This window comes from Podarcis liolepis (assembly GCF_965112155.1).
Source record: "Podarcis liolepis genome assembly, contig: HAP1_SCAFFOLD_22, whole genome shotgun sequence".
Taxonomy (NCBI): domain Eukaryota; kingdom Metazoa; phylum Chordata; class Lepidosauria; order Squamata; family Lacertidae; genus Podarcis; species Podarcis liolepis.
The window spans coordinates 1-21,061 of NW_028148947.1; the positions used below are offsets into that span (position 1 = coordinate 1).

The 21,061-nt window shown below is 45.6% G+C and overlaps 1 protein-coding gene across 1 annotated transcript; it reads left to right on the forward strand.

Moving 5' to 3' along the window:
* Positions 1 to 464: 464 nt before the first annotated feature.
* LOC310698962 (uncharacterized protein) lies at positions 465 to 20,975 on the forward strand (the record flags this gene model as incomplete). Its single annotated transcript, XM_083520526.1, has 15 exons — positions 465 to 518; positions 3,333 to 3,386; positions 5,929 to 6,090; positions 6,193 to 6,300; positions 6,869 to 6,976; positions 8,407 to 8,460; positions 9,626 to 9,733; positions 11,242 to 11,295; positions 12,261 to 12,368; positions 13,185 to 13,238; positions 13,816 to 13,923; positions 15,653 to 15,941; positions 16,947 to 17,134; positions 17,847 to 18,089; positions 19,422 to 20,975. Coding segments are annotated over 15 exons (1,839 nt in total), but the record flags the coding sequence as incomplete, so codon positions are not given.
* Positions 20,976 to 21,061: the final 86 nt, after the last annotated feature.

Genomic DNA, 21,061 nt, shown 5'->3' on the forward strand with positions numbered 1-21,061 from the left:
GTGGGTTAAACCACAGAGCCTAGGACTTGCTGATCGAAAGGTCGGCGGTTTGAATCCCCGCGGTGGGGTGAGCTCCCGTTGTTCAGTCCCAGCTCCTGCCCACCTAGCAGTTCGAAAGCACCCCTAAGTGCAAGTAGATAAATAGGGACCGCTTTCTAGCGGGACGGTAAACGGCATTTCCGTGTGCGGCGCTGGTGCTGGCTCGCCAGATGCCGCTTCGTCACGCTGGTCACGTAACCCGGAAGTGTCTCCGGACAGCGCTGGCTCCTGGCCTCTTGAGCGAGATGAGCGCGCAACCCTAGAGTCGGTCACGACTGGCCCTGATGGGAAGGGGAACCTTTACCTTGTACTGTCAGAAAGGAGGCTGGTTGCTTCTTTCAGATCTGTGCTACAGAGATCTCTGGCAGAAGCTCAGTGAGAAGGTTAACTGTGCCTAATCCAGATTTTGTTTTGTGTCTCTGTAGGGTCCAACTGGTGTGACTGGTCCAAAGGGAGCGCGTGGTGCACAGGGACCTCCGGTAAGTATTTTATGGACAATTTGCTTCATTTCTTCCCTTACTGGCACCTCTGATAACTGTGCTGTGATAGTTTATCGTACTTGACTTGAACCTTCTACTGTAGATCACCCTGTTCAGTACCTTGGAGAGCAGAAGTCGGTGATTATACCACTCAGATAAATACCATATTTACTCAAATGTAATGCACACCTTTTTTTGGGCAAATTACGTCTTGAAAATTAGGGTGTGCATTAGATTTGATGGCGCATTATATTCTATTGCAAGCTTGTAAAACGCCGCTGACATAGGAAACAGTTCTTTGGTTTCAAGGTTTTGAAAACTGAGGTGCGCATTGTTGTTGTTTAGTCATTTAGTCATGTCCGACTCTTCGTGACCCCATGGGCCAGAGCACGCCAGGCACTTCTGTCTTCCACTGCCTCCCGCAGTTTGGTCAAACTCATGCTGGTAGCTTCGAGAACACTGTCCCACCATCTCGTCCTCTGCCGTCCCCTTCTCCTTCTGCCCTCCATCTTTCCCAACATCAGGGTCTTTTCCAGGGAGTCTTCTCTTCTCATGAGGTGGCCAAAGTATTGGAGGCTCAGCTTCAGGATCTGTCCTTCCAGTGAGCATTCAGGGCTGATTTCCCTAAGAATGGAGAGGTTTGATCTTCTTGCAGTCCATGGGACTCTCAAGAGTCTCCTCCAGTACCATAATTCAAAAGCATCAATTCTTCAGCCTTCTTTATGGTCCAGCTCTAGATTCATGTAAATATGGTAGCTTCGCTCCAAAGACTACTGGCAATGAACCTTACTTAGCCTGCCACCCTCCATCGGTTTATCTGGTAACTGTAAAACCTCCCCATGTGCTTATGCCATAGCTACTTTCTCTTCACGAGCCTCATCAATTCAGTCGCCGGTTTAAAATTGGGAATGTGTACCCGAGGCAAAAAAAGGCTCCACACTCTGTTGTGGGCAATTTACTGGGCTGTTTTGCTGCTTGAGGCAAAACAGGAAGTGCCGGTCTACCACACAGTCCTCACCTGGGGTGGTGGGGGTGCAAAATGTCAGCAACAATGACAGGTTCCAGCAAGATATTGCTGGAAATTGGCACCGATGTGGGAGGCAGCAGGGCAGTCAGGGAGCCCATAGAAGTACCGCCTTGGCGGCTGGTTCATCCCACCTCATTGGTGGGCCAGCCCTGGGCTGTTGTGTCAATAATAATAATAATAATAATAATAATAATAATAATAATAATAATATTATTATTATTTGTACCCCACCCATTTGGTTGGGTTAGCCCAGCCACTCTGGGCAGCTTCCAACAAAGATTAAAAATACTTCGTCTACATAAGGTCATAGGTTCAGCCTCTGCTGTTTCTGCTTAAGTCTCTTGGCTGGGAGACGTGGGAAGCCACTGCCAGTTAGTATAAGATTGGCCTTTTTCAACCTAGTGCCCTCCATATGCTATTGGACTACAACTCCCATCAGCCCCAACCAGCATGCCCAGTGGTCAGGGATGATAAAACTTGTAGTCCAACAACACTTGGAAGGCTGTAAGACAGTACCGTATACAGTGGTACCTCGGGTTAAGAACTTAATTTGTTCTGGAGGTCCGTTCTTAACCTGAAGCTGTTCTTAACCTGAGGTACCACATTAGCTTATGCGGCCTCCTGCTGCCGCTGTGCAATTTCTGTTCTCATCCTGAAGCGTCTGTAACCCAAGGTACCACTGTACTGTTGTTCAGTGGCGTCCGCCCTGTGGAACACCCTCCCATCAGATGTCAAGGAAATAAACAACTATCTTACTTTTAAAAGACATCTGAAGGCAGCCCTGTTTAGGGAAGTTTTTAATGTTTGATGCTGTCTTGTTTTTAATGTTCGGTTGGAAGCCGCCCAGAGTAGCTGGGGAGGCCCAGCCTGATGGAAGGGGGGAAATAATAAGTTGTTATTATTATTATTATTATTATTATTATTATTATTATTATTATTATTATTATTATTATTATTATTATTATATAGACAGGAGGATCACAGTCTAGGCCAAGCTAGCTCCTGTCTTCAGAAAGGTTTTTCAAACTTGATTATTCTTTCATGATGGCCAAGAAGTGGAGAAGCTAAAGTGGAAGGGCTCTTTCATAAACGGGTCTTCCAGGGAACCATCGGGATTTGCACTGCTTTATTAGAGGCGAGGGATCTGCAGCCTAGTCTCCTGCCCATCTGTGGGCCAGCTATCTCACTTGATGCTTTTAACAAGCTTGGATGTTATGAGTGCTAGGGGCAACCACAATCTAGAACAGACATCAGCCCAAGAAATGGTTGTGTGGTGAGCTGGGCTTTGAGAGCATGGTCAGCTGGTAGAATCAGTACCGACCGTGTTTTAGTGAAGGTTCCTTGCCCCTGTGCCTGAAACACATCAGCACTGACACGCAGCAGGGGAGAAATAGAAGGACTCCCTTATTCAGTCTGGCCTCTTTTTTGACCTCAGCAGGTAATTCTCGAAGCCAAATTATGCTTTCCAAACTTCACCAAACTGAAACCTTTTTTAGGTGGAATCTACACACTTATTAAAAAATGTTCTGGAAAAAAAATATGCTTTTTTAAAAAGCGTTTTTAAAAAATACATTGAATTTTCTGTAAAGCTCACCATCGCCATCTGGTGTCATGTTGTATATTGCACTTAAAACACACTTGAAACCTTTTATTTGCAGCTGTATAACGGAGTCTTCAGTGAAACAGGCTGAAAATAAAGGGGGTGGTCCTGTAGTTTCCCGAATCACCCACTGGTGCCTCAAATGTCCCTGGGTGCTCTGTTCATAATCCTTTTTATTTCTTCCCAGGGTGCTACTGGATTCCCTGGCGCAGCAGGAAGAGTTGGACCACCAGGCCCTAACGTAAGTTGTTGGTCATTGATAGGCATTTATTTTATTTTAAATTTGTATTATAGGCAACCAAGAAAGAGGTATTCAATGGGAATGTGTTTGTTTTTTAATAGCTTTATGTCTTTACCAAAGAGTTAGCTAAAAGCCTGAAGCAGGAACCAAGTGGGATTGTGAATAAAACAAAATATTTAGGAGATAAGAGAGGGTAGGCTGACAAGAGTGTTGGGGTGATTCAGGTTAAATGTGGCAAAGGCCACACTATATATATTTTTTAAACAATATATATATATATATATATATGCTTTTGTAGATTTTCACGGGTACAGGAATGCAGGTTTTGGTGTCTTCGGGTGTCTTCCCGTGTAAGAGTTGGGGTGTCTAGGCGACGTTTCGACGAGGTCTCACTCGTCATCTTCAGGCTGGTGCTTTCGGCTTCTTGTTACTGGAACAGAGCAGGATCTCAGTGTTTGAGTTCCTATAAATACTGTTGAGGGGGTGTGGTGTATAGCCTCCAACGTTCTGGGCAGAGAGGAAGTTCCCAGGTTAGTGTGCCTTTTCTTCTTTTGTTCCTTAATTACTTGCCCTCAAGTAATTAAGGAACAAAAGAAGAAAAGGCACACTAACCTGGGAACTTCCTCTCTGCCCAGAACGTTGGAGGCTATACACCACACCCCCTCAACAGTATTTATAGGAACTCAAACACTGAGATCCTGCTCTGTTCCAGTAACAAGAAGCCGAAAGCACCAGCCTGAAGATGACGAGTGAGACCTCGTCGAAACGTCGCCTAGACACCCCAACTCTTACACGGGAAGACACCCGAAGACACCAAAACCTGCATATATATATATATATATATATATATATATGGCGTTTAAAATGTGTTTTATGTGTTTATATCAATTGTTTTAGGAATAAAATAGAGGAAATCATAAATACATGAAAGCTAATAAGGGATAACTTGATATAAAATCCCACAGGAGAGGGATATAGAAGTGGCAGAAACTGAGGCTGCAGTCATCCACTTAAAGTAAGCCCTATTAAAAGTAGTAATAAGCCCTATTGGAAGTAAGCCCTATTGAACAGTTAGACTTACTTTTATAGTGCAAGCCTACTCAAAATTAAGAGTCCTGTGGGTAGAAACATCAAACGCTTCTGTTGGGTTGCCTTGATAAAAGCACTAAAACGTAAGTCACATGAAAGTTCCTTCTTCCCTGGTCTATTATTTTACTTAGTTAAAAACAACAAAGATCTGACTAGTAACTTGAGTGGACTTCCTAACAAGTCTGGTTTATTCACCTACAAGCTCTGATGCTTTTGATACTCCACCTGGAATTAGGGAAGTAGTCCCTTGAACCTGACCTGTATTAATTGGTTAGAGGCCTTTTTTTCCTGTGCCCCCTTTCCCCGCAATCTGGGACCTGCCAAGTTCTAAATCACTTGTCTTCTACTTGCACAACAACCAGTGGGGCTCTAACCTTGAATACTTTCAACCCCAGGAGCTTACAAAATGCATTTAAGTTCTCCTTTCACTTCCTTTAATATGAGTCTGTAAGGGGGGGAGGGGAGGACAACTCAATCGGTCTTAAATGACTGATGTGATATTTTATCTCCTACAATTGGAGTTTGTTTTTCACTCCAGGTGTCTGGTTTAGATGCTTTCAGGTGAGATCATAAGGACATTTCTCTGATTAAATTGATGACCGACCTGCTCATGGATTCAGGCTACGTTGTAATTAGGGTTGCCACCTTTGGTCAGGTGAAATAAGGGACAAGTCGGGGGGAATTGGGGGGCTGAAAATTACTTTACCTGGTGCAGAATGAAATGACTTCAAAGCCATTTTGATATTGGTTGCATGCAAGATAAGCATGTTTGGGTGAGCACACAAATGCCTATTTTTCTTTTTATGGCTTTGAAAATGGGACAAATTGGGGGCCAAACAGGACACGGTGCCCCATAATGGGACAGTCCCATTTTTTGAGGGACGGGTGGTAACCTTAGTTGTCATGAATGCAAGAAAATGCAGCGTCTCATGGAACATCTTCAAAACTGTAGACCTCTGGGGACCTTTTAACTTTTGGGAGGTACAGTGGTGCCTCGCAAGACGAAAATAATCCGTTCCGCGAGTCTCTTCATCTTGCGAAGTAACCCTATTAGCGGATTAGCGGATTAGCGCTATTATTGGATTAGCGGCTATTAGCGGCTTAGCGGCTTAGAAAAAGGGGGGGGGAAGCGAGAGAAAAAATCGGAACACTCGCAAGACGTTTTCGTCTTGCGAAGCAAGCCCATAGGGAAATTCGTCTTGCGAAGCAGCTCAAAAACGGAAAACCCTTTCGTCTAGCGGGTTTTCCGTCTTGCGAGGCATTCATCTTGCGAGGCACCACTGTATACGTAAATCTGGAGGCTGACAGGAAGCTTTTATCTCAATTCACATTGTACCCAAAATAATCTTATCTCTTGCAGATAAGGTGGATTCAAGTTTTTTCTCAACAGTATAACTTTTAATGCAGAGAATCAGTCTCTGGGGATCTTACTGGCTCTCCCTTTTCCCCATAGGGCAATCCCGGTTCCGCAGGACCTCCCGGCGCTCCTGGTAAAGATGGTCCCAAGGGAGCTCGTGGTGACGCAGGCCCCACTGGGCGTGCTGGCGATCCTGGTTTGCAAGGTCCTGCTGGTCCCCCAGGCGAGAAGGGAGAATCTGGAGAAGATGGTCCTCCTGTACGTATTCATCCCTCCTTCTTTGCATGTACAATGGATCTGGCTTGCTGCTTTGTCATTTGCAAATTAACACCCATCTCTGCCCTTTTCTTTCCCCTCCAGGGTGCTGACGGCCCACCTGGACCTCAAGGCTTGGCAGGTCAGAGAGGGATCGTTGGTCTCCCTGGTCAGCGCGGTGAGAGAGGCTTCCCTGGTCTGCCGGGTCCTTCCGTAAGTGATCTGGGGAGCTTGTTGTTGTTGTTGTTTAGTCGTTTAGTCGTGTCCGACTCTTCGGGACCCCATGGACCAGAGCACGCCAGGCACTCCTGTCTTCCACTGCCTCCCGCAGTTTGGTCAAACTCATGCTGGTAGCTTCGAGAACACCGTCCAACCATCTCGTCCTCTGTCGTCCCCTTCTCCTTGTGCCCTCCATCTTTCCCAACATCAGGGTCTTTTCCAGGGAGTCTTCTCTTCTCATGAGGTGGCCAAAGTATTGGAGCCTCAGCTTCACGATCTGTCCTTCTAGTGAGCACTCAGGGCTGATTTCCTTAAGAATGGAGAGGTTTGATCTTCTTGCAGCCCATGGGCCTCTCAAGAGTCTCCTCCAGCACCATAATTCAAAAGCATCCATTCTTCGGTGATCAGCCTTCTTTATGGTCCAGCTCTCACTTCCATACATCACTACTGGGAAAACCATAGCTTTAACTATACGGACCTTTGTTGGCAAGGTGATGTCTCTGAGCAAAGTACCTGTTCTTTACCTGAGCTGATTTTTTTCTTCCCACCCTCCTCTTTTCAGGGTGAGCCTGGTAAACAAGGAGCTCCCGGCGGCCCTGGAGACAGAGGTCCACCTGGCCCAGTTGGTCCACCAGGCCTGACTGGTCCCTCTGGCGAACCTGGACGTGAGGTGAGCATACTCAGCATGTTCTATGTGTGGCCTGGGGGAAAGGGTAACCTATTTTAAAACTGCATTCCTGCAGCAAAACATGTCAAGGGTCAGAGGATGAGTGGGCGGGGGGGATGAAAACTTGTGTTTTCATTCAATGCCCCAGAGTGGAACAAACTTTTAAAAATAAAACACCCTGATAATGTTTTAAACCAGCCTTCTCCCAACCTGTTGCTCTGCAGATGTTGTTGGACTCCAGCTTCCATCAATTGGCATAGTGAATGGTCAGGGGTGATGGGAATTGTAGTCTAGCATGGAAGCGCTGGGTTAGAGAAGGTTGATGTGATGGCATTTCCAGTACTGAATTTGTAGCATTTCCCATTACAGTGATTGCTGGTTTTGATTTATGCTGCAGCAGCCTCAATTTAGTGATGCATTTCCAGGAATATTCTAAAGAATGTATGCATCCTTCTTAAACCCTGATCCTAAACATATTTCCTTCTTGGCCTTTAGAGGGAATTACTTCCTTTTGATTAAAATCATAGCCATTAATGTAGTTTAGAAGTCGTCGACTGCCTTGTAAGGGATACAATCTACATTTTTCTTACATGTGGACCCCTTTTGCTTTTAAGGTTTGTAAGGGATGCCTATATTTAGCAGCAGCCCATTGGGGGGGTCAGGGAGGGGTGCAATTAAATAAGCTTTAGATTACCCCCACTCTCTTCTCCAAGTAGCCTTCCAAAGCCTTTGTTGCTGATCAGGAATCTAAAGCTACGATTCATGTTGTAATTTTCCTCCACTTAACACCCCACTGCTCCCCGTGTTTCTAAAGTGGCGGCATTCGCCAAAAAAGTTACCAACCGTTCAAGGAACTGATTGCTTCCAGCCCATAGTGGGCTGGGCTTTTCTGCAAGTGGGATTCCACTGGGTAGAGGTGGCAGGCAATTATAACTGCAACTTGGGGTACAGTTTATAAGCAGTATTTAAAAGAGGTGAATTTGGGGAGTGCTGAAAGGTGGTTCCTCAGCAATTCAAGAAAGCAGTTCTTCTTCCAGTTCTGGGTTACCGTCTCCTCACCCTTGCCAGCCAGTGGTGCCTGGGCTTGGCTTGAAGGTTGGTTTTGCAAGAGGAGCTGCGAAGGAGCTCTTTCAAATGCTTGCACTAGGATCTGCTAAACCTGATGCCCAAGTTTGCTGGGAGCAAGGTGTCAGTTTCCTGCAAAAGTAGGTTCCAAGAAGGAACAGTCTCCAAACTCCCTTGGAGGAGGGGCATACATGACTGCGATGAGTGTATATTGGCAAAGGCTGCTTGTCAAGCCGAGGTTGTGAATCGGGAATGATTTTAGGAAATGCAACCCACTGTCTGGGGCGGTTGGCTATGCCTTCTCAGAAAGACACACAGCGCCACTTCCTTGGCTCCTAAGGATAAACACCTATCATTTTTATTCTCAGGGCAATCCTGGCTCAGACGGTCCCCCAGGAAGAGATGGTTCCCCTGGCGTGAAGGTGAGTGTCCCATTTCAAAGGAGCATTAACCACTGCTGTATTTAAATATGATTTGCTCAAGGAACGTGTGTCGCTCGAGTCAAAAATCTAATGCCATGTGGGTATAATCTCAGGGCATAATCCAGGTGGGAGCAGCTCACCTGCTTAATCTTTCTGTCCACGTTCTTAGCCCTTACCTTCCTTGTTCTTAGTCCCACAATTTTCTCAGGCATCTCTTCCACCTCTTTCCCTGAAATCTGAGTAACGCAGCAACGTTTTGTGGAATAAGCCATTAACATTACCCTTACTTACACAATTTATTCCAGCCACATAATATGCATTTTGGTTTTTTTGGTTTTCCCCCCAATAATGTTTATTAGGTTTCTTGCAAATATAACACATACTAAAAAACCCATAAAGAAAAAATAGAAAGAAAAATAAAAGAAATAAAGCAAATAACAACAAAAGATATAGCAACAGTTACACAAATACAACACAAATTAATAATTGATTAAACTTCCAACCTCATAAACGTATTATTTGACTTCCTCCAGTCCCTCCCATCTGAATTTCCTTGTAACTAAATGTAGCAGTTTGCCAATATCATTATTCAAAAACAATATTCCAATTATAGTCAAGTTTCTTAACTTTTCTTAACCTTCTAAATCTCATTTAATAATTAAATCCTAATTTAATCCTAGGCCTAATTGATACTTTCAGGTAACTTCTAATTTTCAGTGTTACAATATCTATTCAAATAGTCTTTAAATTTCTTCCAATCTTCTTGATATTCCTCTTCTTTCTGGTCGTGGATTCTCCCAGTGAGGTCAGCTAGCTCCTGAAGTCCAACATCTTCATCTGCCATCATAATATGCATTTTGGGAGGCTGGAAGAAAGGCTGCTCTCTCCCTCTATCCCTATGTCTTATGGCAGTGCCTTGTTTGTTAGTCTGTTCCTTGCTGTTCAACCAAAGGTTTTCCCACACCTCTTCACCAAAGTCTTCCAAGATCCTTCTCAGATTGCTCCTTCAGCCCCAGCACCTGCCATATCTTCTAAGAGCATGGAACCAGTCGGGGGGGGGGGGAGAAGGGAGGGGGAGGAAATGTCCCATCAGTGGGGTTGCTGTCCCTCACCATATCTCATATACATATTTGGTATTTAATGCTTCTACTTTGTCCCCTGACAGGGTGATCGTGGTGAAACTGGTGCTGTTGGTGGTCCTGGCGCTCCCGGCCCACCTGGTTCTCCTGGTCCTGTTGGTCCAACTGGTAAACAAGGAGATAGAGGTGAAGCGGTGAGTATCCAGTAAACATGCCCTAGGTGATGGCACGTGGGAAGCCACTTAATTAAAATTGCATTGATTTGGTATTGTAATAATTTGTGAAAAATGCTAGAACCCCTTCCGTTCATTTCAACGTCATCAGCATTTAAAAGTTTTTTTCTAGCAACAAGGTAAAATGTAAGATGGGATTGATAATAGATAAGTTAAATTGGATATGAATTTGCTGAACCAAATTTTTAAAAAGGGATACAAAAAAGGGAGGCGTGAGGAAGTCAGGAGAATAAGTTAACTAAAGATGAGAATTTAAAAAAAGAGGGAGTTTTGTTTTTATGTGTTTTCTTTTTTCTTTTGTGTTTAATGTTTGTATTTTTGTATTTTGTGATTTTGTATTTTTCTGTTTTTGTACTTTTTTTCTGAATTATTTTATTGATAAAACTTAATAAAATATTAATTATGAATAATTTGTGAAAAATGGGTTGTAATTTGGAAAATCAACAAAAATAATTGCCTGAAAAGAAAAACACACCATGCAGTAGGTGGGTCCCCAGATGTTGTTGGACTACAATGTCCATAATCCCCAGCCAGAATGGCCAGTGTTCAGGGATGATGGGATATGTAGCCCAACAACATCTAAGAACCCAAGGTTGGGAACTGGTGCACCGGTTGCTGTTAGCCATGATAGCTTGTGAACTTCCTGAAACATAAGGTTGGAACAGAATGCTGGGCTGGAGGGGACTTCTTAATGGAATGCTATAAGAGGTTGATTGAATTGCCCTAACTTGCTAGATGGTTTTCCCTTTCCTATGGCTTTGCTGAATCCTATCCTTCCAGACGTTTCCATGCGCTGCTCTGGTTTTGCCAGAAGCTGCTTAGTCATGCTGGCCACATGACCCGGAAAAACTGTCTGCGGACAAACGTCGGCTCCCTCGGCCAGTAAAGTGAGATGAGCGCCACAATCCCAGAGACGTTCGTGACTGGACTTAACTGTCAGGGGTCCTTTACCTTTTTATCCTTCCAGAATATTTAGAATCTACAGGATTTCCCAGTTTGGGCCAAACTTAGAATCATAGATCATCTCCAGGATCATCTAGTCCAATCCCCTGAAATGCAGGAATATACAGCTATCCTGTATGGGGATTGAACCTGCAACCTTAGCATTACCGACACCGTACTTTAACCAACTGAGCTATCCAGGCACTTAGCTTGGGCCAAACAGCATGTTGTGCTCAGTCACACTTAGTCCTTCACCCTTTGAATGTTGTTTACAGTGCATAAGTAGAAGAATGAGGAAGGCACTTCTTAACCCTTTCCCCTCTAGTGGGACTTTCTGCTACAAATATCCATACCTCAGCTGCTGTGTGTTTTGGGTCAGGCCTTGAAAGAGAGCACTGAGCACGACTGTACCGTGCTAGATTCGAATCCTGTTGGTCAACACGGAGAGCTGTGGCCTCTGGTCTCATCTCAGCATGAAGGAGGTGCCCAGTAGTCAGCTTAAAATTTTTGTTTTCATCTTTCTCCAGGGTGCTCAAGGTCCAATGGGTCCTGCTGGTCCTGCAGGGGCACGCGGCATGCCCGTGAGTACTTATTTCTCCTTTACCCACTTTCATTTTTCCTGGGCTCCCAGTAGAGGCTGTTGCATTTATTGAGCATCCCCCGAGTCACTGCTGTGTACATCCAAAAGAGGAAAGTTTCCTTCCAATTTGTGCTTTTGACACAATGAATGAGTGCTTGAAGTTCTTGCTCTTAGAACACGACCACCTGCCATTTGAACAAAAATGTATTCATCTGACACAGAGGCAAACAGCAATAAGTACTCTGTGTGCGGTCATTCAGAAGCAGTTGCCTCTTACCTGTAGTGTAGTAGTCACAGGAGTACTTTGCCCACCTTCCCTGAAAAGAGGATCCTAGTTCAGTACTGTGAAGGTTTCCTCTGCTTTCAAGAAAGGAAGCATAGTGATCCTAGCAATCGCAGCCCTAAGGAACAGGTAAAAGCCCTGGGGACTTCTGCTTTATTTACTGCCTCCACCAGAGAGCAACGGAGAACATCTTTCTCTGTATTAATCAGTGCCACTTCCCGACACACACACCCCTTCGAAGTGCCGAGTGTTATATGTCTGTTTCCGCATAAGGGTTCTAAGATCAACTAGTTCACCTGCACGAGCGTAATTCTTAATCCCAAGGCGTAACTGCACTCTGCTTCAGCTCAAAGATGCTCATGGATTCAGAACCAGAAATTAACTGGTTTCCGCTAACTGGTCAGCTGCTGCCTCAGGCAAATGACTTCTAGGCAGTCACAGGGAATGTGCCCCCCCCCCCCAGCATAGGACCATGAAGTCAAGTCACTTGCAGGAGAAACAGAGGCCCTTTGTGACATCAGAACATAGCAACCAACAGGGTCGAGAGATGTTGGCCAAGTGTAGGGCTGCCAGGAGGGAAGTTGTGTTCAGATCTGCAGGCAGCATCGCCACCCCGTACTATGTTGCCAAACTTTGCGCATGACTCTCTTGCCCTGAATGCCGCTTGTGTTCTCTCCTCCTAGGGTCCACAAGGTCCTCGTGGTGACAAGGGTGAAGCTGGTGAGGCAGGAGAGAGAGGTCTGAAGGGTCACAGGGGATTCACTGGCCTGCAGGGTCTTCCTGGGCCTCCCGTAAGTTTTGGTTTCCGTATCTTTAGAGTAGAATTCAGTCCGTGGTGTTCTGTTCTAGGCTTGTCATGGGCTCAGGGGAGTTTTGGGTTTGAGTCTATCTGCTGCAGCAGGGATGTGAATCAACTTCTCCCTGCAGGGATGCCTGTCTGTCTAACTAGTATTTATTTGTTTATTTATTAACTTCCCTTTATAGTATTTATCCCTGGGTAGTTGGTTAAATGGGACACGGGTGGCGCTGTGGGTTAAACCACAGAGCCTAGGACTTGCCGATCAGAAGGTTGGCGGTTCAAATCCCCACAACGGGGTGAGTTCCCATTGCTCGGTCCCTGCTCCTGCCAACCTAGCAGTTCGAAAGCACGTCAAAGTGCAAGTAGATAAATAGGTACCGCTCCGGCGGGAAGGTGAACGGCGTTTCCGTGCGCTGCTCTGGTTCACCAGAAGCGGCTTAGTCATGCTGGCCACATGACCTGGAAGCTGTACGCTGGCTCCCTCGGCCAATAAAGCGAGATGAGCGCCGTATCCCCAGAGTCGGCCATGACTGGACCTAATGGTCAGGGGTCCCTTTACCTTTACTAGTTGGCTAAATGCAGCATACAGTTGAAGATAAAACATCGTCGGCACAGTACAGGTCTAGCAATTAAAGCAGCAAAGTAAAAACTTAAGGAGGTAGAAAATAATTCTGGCATGGAACGTCCTTGAAGCCATTCTCTACAACTCCTAAACTCTTTAGGCCCTTCTGCAGAGAGGCTGTGACATGGCTGGTATGTACGGTAACTATGGCTTTGCTTTCCCCCACCCCCTCACCTTTTTCCATAGGGTCCTTCTGGCGATCAAGGCGCATCAGGTCCGGCTGGTCCTTCTGGTCCCAGGGTAAGTCCAATCTCCCTGATAAGAAGAGCTCCTTTCCTTGGCGAAAGACCAGGGAGTGTTGTGGCTGGGTGTTAAGACTCTGCTGTGTACACTAGCCTTATTCACTAAGTGTCTTGTGTGTTGCTCAGTTTTTTCAGCTGGTAGAATGTGGGCTTGTTATATCCAGGCACCAATTTCTGGATGCCAGCTGATTTGGGGAGAAATTAATGTATTTGGAGGAGAGAACTTTAAGAGGGAGAAGACTGATCTTCACTATTTTTGTATTACAAATAAATTTTAGTGATCAGAAATCTGGGGACCTCTGCTTTTTGTGTGTTGTGATATATTTGTTTTGGCCTGGTGGGTTTTGTCAGAGTGTGTACATGGCTGATAACTGAAGAAGGTTCATTGGTCGATTATATGGTAAATGTCATATGCAGTGTGGGATCTGGGGGACAGAGTCAGACACAATTCTACTGCGCTGCAGTACTACCACTTGTAGATTTTACTGTGTGGTTCTTTTAAGAAGCCCATCCCAATACTTGCTAATGTTCATGGGCAGCCTGGTGTTAACTCATGCTCATTGCTTCTCTCCTAGGGACCCCCAGGTCCAGTTGGCCCCTCTGGCAAAGATGGCTCTAACGGAATGCCTGGCCCCATTGGCCCCCCCGGTCCTCGTGGTCGTAGTGGAGAAACTGGCCAAGCTGTAAGTAACTGAAGGAACGGCATAAATGAAGTACAAGAAGCTGCACCCCCCAGTGTTAGAAACAAAGATATGAAAGCTAGGAGCTAAATGTCACCTTAAGGTTATGGGCGCAACGATGGAATGTCTCGGCGTGATTTTTTATAACAATAATTCAAAGCTGAAAATGAACTGCAGCTAAAATATTATGCTCATTTTTCACATGGTCTAGTCCTTCCCCTGCCCACCTTCCTAATATTCTTATGAGGGTCTCTTCTCCAGTCTTCAGAGAGTAGCTGGAAGTGGGGAGACAGAAAAAGGTCCTCCTTTCCTTCCACTCCGCAGTTTTATGCAGAAATCTTAGGCGCAGGACTGTGCCCAAAGCTCAGAAACTGCTAGCGCCAATGAAATGAAAATTCCCTGTTGCAAAATGCACCTAGAACAGGGGAGTGCAAATTCTGTGCACTCTGTGTCTAGGCAGTCCCCTGCCCTTGTGCCCTTTACCCAGCTGGTTTGACTGCCTCCGTGGAGCTTGCCTAGGTATTAATCAGTGGCTCAAATTGTTCTCCTTTTGAGGGTGGCCTACAGCCCTCTGTGCTACAGAAGGGCTGTGCTTTGTCTCCCTGTGGGAATTACATGAGGTTCTATGAGCAGGATCTAATGTACAGCCCAGCACGTCTAATTAAATATTTGAAATCGATGAGAATTATTATCATCAAATATATACCACTCTCCTTTAAAAACAACAGAGCAGTTTACGGAAGAGCACCATAAAATAACATCTAAACTAGGGTTTCCCAAACTTGGGTCTCTGGCTGTTTTGGGACTACAGTTCCCATCATCCCTGGCCACTGGTCCTGCTAGCTACGGATGATGGGCGCTGTAGTCCAAAAACCGCTGGAGACCCAAGTTTGAGAAACACTGATCTAAACCATATAATCCATCTCCAAAACAGCAGCAAGTATGATGATGTTGTTGTTGTTTAGTCGTTTAGTCGTGTCCGACTCTTCGTGACCCCATGGACCAGAGCACGCCATGCACTCCTGTCTTCCACTGCCTCCCGCAGTTTGGTCACTCATGTTTGTAGCTTCGAGAACACTGTCCAACCATCTCACCCTCTGTCGTCCCCTTCTCCTTGTGCCCTCCATCTTTCCCAACATCAGGGTCTTTTCCAAGGAGTCTTCTCTTGAGGTGGCCAAAGTATTGGAGCCTCAGCTTCAGCTTCAGGATCTGTCCTTCCAGTGAGCACTCAGGGCTGATTTCCTTCAAAATGGATAGGTTTGATCTTCTTGAAGTCCATGGGACTCTCAAGAGTCTCCTCCAGCACCATAATTCAAAAGCATCCATTCTTCGGCGATCAGCCTTCTTTATGGTCCAGCTCTCACTTCCATACATCACTACTGGGAAAACCACAGCTTTAACTATATGGACCTTTGTCGGCAAGGTGATGTCTCTGCTGATGTCTCAGCAAGTGTGATAGCTTCTGTTAAGTCATCTTCCAGCAGCAGATGTACTACAGAGCTGGAAAGCATGAAAAAGACTTCTGATTCAGCCCCTCTTGCCCAAGAGTGAGACCATCTGGAACTGAAACTGTAGGTCCTATCGGCTCAACTTAGTCCCATGTCAGTGAAAGAAAATGGAATGTGACGGCCCAGATGGGCTACCTCCATAAATGCACCTACCATACAGCAGGGGGTTGCTTTCGCCCAACAGCAAGCATTTCAGGGCTGTCTCCTTTCCTTTAACCCTGTAGGGTCCTCCTGGAAACCCTGGACCCCCTGGTCCTCCTGGCCCACCTGGACCTGGCATTGACATGTCCGCCTTTGCTGGCCTGGGTCAGACGGAGAAAGGCCCCGACCCCATGCGCTACATGCGATCCGACCAGGCTTCTAGCAACCTGAGGCAGCATGATGCCGAGGTCGATGCCACCCTGAAGTCGCTCAACAACCAGATTGAGAGCATCCGGAGCCCCGAGGGCAGTAGGAAGAACCCGGCTCGTACCTGCCGTGACCTAAAACTCTGCCACCCCGAATGGAAGAGCGGTGAGTGTATTGGGGCTTGCCGCTGGCTGGGTTGTGGGCTCAGAAGCCTCGCTTCCTATTCCCGCAGCATAACAATCCCAGAGAGGTCTTTGCGTCTCACCACCCAGAGTAAGGTTACCAGATTTTTTTTAATGAATCCGGGGACATTTTTCAACTTCCTACTAAATGGATGGATTTTGTCAGGGGACTGATTTGTAAATCCGGGGACTGTCCCCGGGAAACGGGGATGTCTGGTAACCTTAACCCAGAGCATCTACAGGGACTGAGGCTACTGTTTCAGCACTTCCAATTCCTGCCACCAAACTGCATGGGAAATGTAGCCTCATCCACACAGCAGAAGGCATGAAAGTGGCATGCAAAATCCATACAGCTGGCGATACATTTCGTCTCCCTGTGGAAGCCACAGGGACACCCACCTACCCCTTCCCTTGGCATCAAATTCACAACCTTTTTTCTGACCAAAGTCATTAACAAGACCTCAGAGAGTTTAAGCTCCTATCAAAATATTTAACGTGTTTAATTAAACACATCTGGCCATAGTAACTTAATTGGGGTGGGTGTGTGATATTCATGTTATTGTATCCTAATAAAGTAAACAAAGCTTTTAGATCATATGTTTGTTGATCAGTATTTCAGAATGAAAATTGCCTGAATAATGTTTTAATAACCTACCGTTTGCAGAGGCTTTAAAGCTCAAAGAATCGCACTTACAATCCTCATAATTCCCAGAGCAGGATTACTGTGTGACTTGTTTAGCCTCATTTTGCGATTATATTTTAACACATAGTTAGCTTTCCATTTGCAATCTGACACTAATAAATTCCATTCCCCTGTAGATATTATAATTGCTTAAGCTTCTGAATTTGCACATGCCACCTAAGGGATTGGGGGCGGGGGTCACTGCAGGAAGTCGGTGACTAAGACTCAGCAGCACAGAACAGCGGTGTGATGAGAGAGAGAAAGAGGAAAAACACCGTGCCAACTGCTTCTTTCTTAATTTTGCAGGCGACTATTGGATTGACCCCAACCAGGGTTGCACTTTGGATGCCATAAAGGTTTTCTGCAATATGGAGACGGGAGAGAGCTGTGTTTACCCCAAGCCTAGCAGCATTCCCAAGAAGAACTGGTGGACAAGCAAGAGCAAAGACAAGAAGCACATCTGGTTTGGAGAGACAATCAATGGAGGTTTCCACGTAAGTGGGTCAAGCTAGAATAAATGCTTTTGATATTTCATCCAAGGCATGCAAATCCAATGTGAACCCGTGCAAGTAAACAGTTGCATTAGTGCAAGGCTTGGCACTAGCGGATTACTTACACACACACACACACACACACTTACTATGCCATTCTCTGAATCTGCTCTGAAAGGTTGCAGTGGGGAGAGAAACCCAGAACGGAGAGAATATTCTCCTTGCACTTACGGAATGTTCACCTTGGCGCTTAATGTTCTGTTTGCCCATTAATCGTTATACTGACCCTCTGTTTTTATACTTGCATCTCACTATTCTTGTCTTTGAAATGTCTGTGTGAGGCTTATTCTCCAACTTTGGGAGAAATGAGAAGAAATCAAGCAACACTGAGTGTTGTGACCAGGCAGCAGAAAGGAAACAGGGCGACTTTAGAGTTCGCAGCAATGAGATATGGTTGATTACCACTAGCTTAGATTGCTTTTTAAAAGATTTAGACAAATTTGAGAATGATAAACCAACCATGATGGCTGATGTTCAGAGGCATCACCCTGATAGCAAACTCAGCTGGTGAGTGCAGTAGGGTCACTGTGAGACAGGAGGGAGGTACTGGCATGGCCAAGGGAAACTCACAATCTACAGAGGTACCAGTTTTTGCTTTCTGCGGTCTTTCTAAGAAAGGCGTCTCTCAACCTCTGTCTTCTTGGTCCCTTTACAGTTCAGCTATGGAGATGAGAACTTGGCTCCTAACACGGCCAACATCCAGATGACCTTCCTGCGCCTCTTGTCTACTGAAGGCTCTCAAAATATCACCTACCACTGCAAGAACAGCATTGCCTACATGGACGAGGCTTCTGGGAACCTTAAGAAAGCTCTCCTGATACAGGGATCCAACGACGTGGAGATCAGAGCCGAGGGCAATAGCAGGTTCACATATAGCGCCTTGCAGGATGGCTGCACGGTAAGTTTGAGGGGTTTGCCACAGCAATATGACGTTGCTGGGTTAAAGGCACAGAACTAAGGCAGCTGACAGTAGCAGCCAGCCAGGCTAGGCACTTGCCAAGGCCCAGTCTGACCATAAGGAGAGGATCAGCAGAGAAGACTGTCAGGAATACTTCCATTCCACGTGAGAAACCAGCTAGATTGAAAAGTGCGGCCCTAGCCTGAGTGGGACCCACAAAGTCCTTTGTTTGGCCCTATTTGGGAGGGCACTGTAGGGTGAGAGCAGTGTTACAAGACCCCTGGAGCCAGCCCCACAGGGTTGCTTTTTTGCTTCACTAAATCCCACATCATTTGCTCATCTCGTTTCACAGAAGTGATCAAATAGAGACTGATTCTCTCACCCTGTGTGTCCCCCCCCCCACTTGAAATCAGCCATAGTGTGGCACTTCTCAAAGTAGACGAGCTATGGGTGTGTTTTAAAATTAGACACACACAGAGGAGACATGGCTGTAGCAAGAAAACCACCATTGTGCTCAAGAGTCATAGGAATCTCAAAACAGATTCAGAGGATTATCCTGCTTCCTTTACTTGCTTGAGGTGTATGCTGGCAGCCACTGTATACTCCTGCTGAAGCTGGCATTCTGCACCCCCATGCACAATTTCAGCTTCTGCTCATGGCACATGAAATCAGATATGACCCTTTTTAATGGCCATGAGCGTGTGGGTTGTTAGTAAAGGCAAAGGTACCCCTGACCCTTAGGTCCAGTCGCAGACGACTCTGGGGTTGTGTGCTCATCTCGCTCTATAGGCCAAGGGAGCCAGCATTTGTCCGCAGACAGCTTCTGGGCCATGTGTCCAGCATGACTAAGCCGCTTCTGGCGAACCAGAGCAGAGCACAGAAACGCCATTTACCTTCCCACCAGATCGGTGCCTATTTATCTACTTGCACTTTGATGTGCTTTTGAACTGCTATGTGGGCAGGAGCTGGAACCAAACAACAGGAGCTCACCCCTTTGCGGAGATTCGAACTACCGACCTTCCGATCGGCAAGCCCTAGGCTCTGTGGTTTAGACCACAGCGCCACCTGCGTCCCTGTGGGTTGTTAGTACTAGCTTCCAAAGTTGCATAGCAACCTGAGCAGGACAGAATGCAGATCTTAAGATTCCCCAGATAACAGCAACACAGTAAAAGCTCTTGTGTTTTAGTATGTTTAGTACCATGGTTATTCCTGCCCTGCTTTCCAGAACTTTGATTTGTTCCAGCCAGCCACCCCCAGCAACTGATCCCAGCTGGAGATCTTGTGGCACTTAAAATAATGCATTCTTTTGTGGGTTTTTTCCTTCCATTCCAGAAACACACTGGTAAATGGGGGAAGACAATCATTGAATACCGTTCTCAGAAGACCTCACGCCTGCCCATCATTGACATTGCACCTATGGACATTGGCGGAGCTGATCAAGAATTTGGTGTTGACATTGGCCCGGTGTGCTTCTTGTAAAGAAAAAAAGTTTCGAAAATTAATATTTTTTTAAAAAACCAGTCCAATACCATACAAAACCAACCCAAGGAACCCAAGTTCTCCCCAAATCACCTTGTAGGACTTTCTGCACTGAAGAGTTGAACCAAACCTTCTTCCCTTCCCAAAATTCCATCCGTTCCCCCATGCTTACATTTTGGACTCTGTCAGTTTCCGAGGCAACCATCACTTGGGCAGACCATGAAAGCAAGCAAAGGAGAAAAAGGAAAAAAAGGAACAACAAATAATGGTATTATTTATTTATTGTCTTCCTGTAAGACCTTTCTTGGAAGCTCACTAGCATGCAGGAAGGGTCCTTCCCCTCCAAGGTGCTGATGCCCCAAAGTACAGGTTGTAGCCAATTCTTTCCCCCCCATCCACCCATCCAAACAACCCTGGGTGTGTATCACAAGCAAGATTACTGTGTATAATACTAAAAATGGTGCTATTATTATTGTAAAACAAGTCTGTATTTTTTAACATCAATTGATTATAAAAAACCTTCGTTGGAAAGTACAAGTTGATCTGATTTTTGTTGTTTTTCTTACTATTTTTGCTTCTGCCCACCGTTCTGAAGTCTACCAAGCCTCATCTACTCTCTCTTTACAAAATGAAGGAAGTCATAGGGTCAACTCTCAAACGTCCCTGGTTTTTAAGCTACCTCACACTTAAGGAAACATTTGTCAGTATGATCTCACCGCCAGCCACAAAAGAGATGAGGGGCAAGTTCGGGGACTACCACCCCTTCCCACAGAAACACATGGTGCTTAAGACCCCCTTCAACAACCTGGTGCCTTTCTGAACTGCAGCTCTCAGACACCAGGTTAACACATTGCTACTCCCTTGCATAAGTGAGATTTGGCTGATGGCAGAACGCTCCTTTACCAATTCCTCTTCTTTTTGAGTAGACAAAACTACCTTTTGTTAGCCAACTTTGGCTGATTGTAAGCATATGTACACTTTTGAGTTACACAGAGCTCTGTTGGCCTAATAAAAGATAGCTTCTTACCTATTTTATATTTCTGGGACCGACACGGCAGTTACAATCTTTTTGTAAAGTTGGTCCCACTTTTACATTCTCTCTCTCTCTCTCTCACCACCTCTCCTGCTTCGATTTGTCTACTTTCAGAGTTAGTAAATCAAGAGAAAGGAGAGAGTTTCTGAAGTGCAAGGTAAAAAGAAAAGCAGGTTGTTGTTCTCCTTTAAAAACTAAGGAATGTAAAATGACGAAAACACAGTCAGGCCCACAACACCACACCCCATATTCTATCCTGATCACCCCCATCACCATCAATACCAGTTGCTTTCTTTAATTTCTGCTCCCCCCACCCTTGCACTCAAGGTAGAATGCTTTTCCTATTCCAAATAAAGACATCTTTGTTGAAGCTGTTCCGTGTGTATTAATTTTCACCCTAAGAGGTAATCTTTATTAAACAATGTTTATCTTCCCTGAGGAAACATTTCCAAGAAAAGCA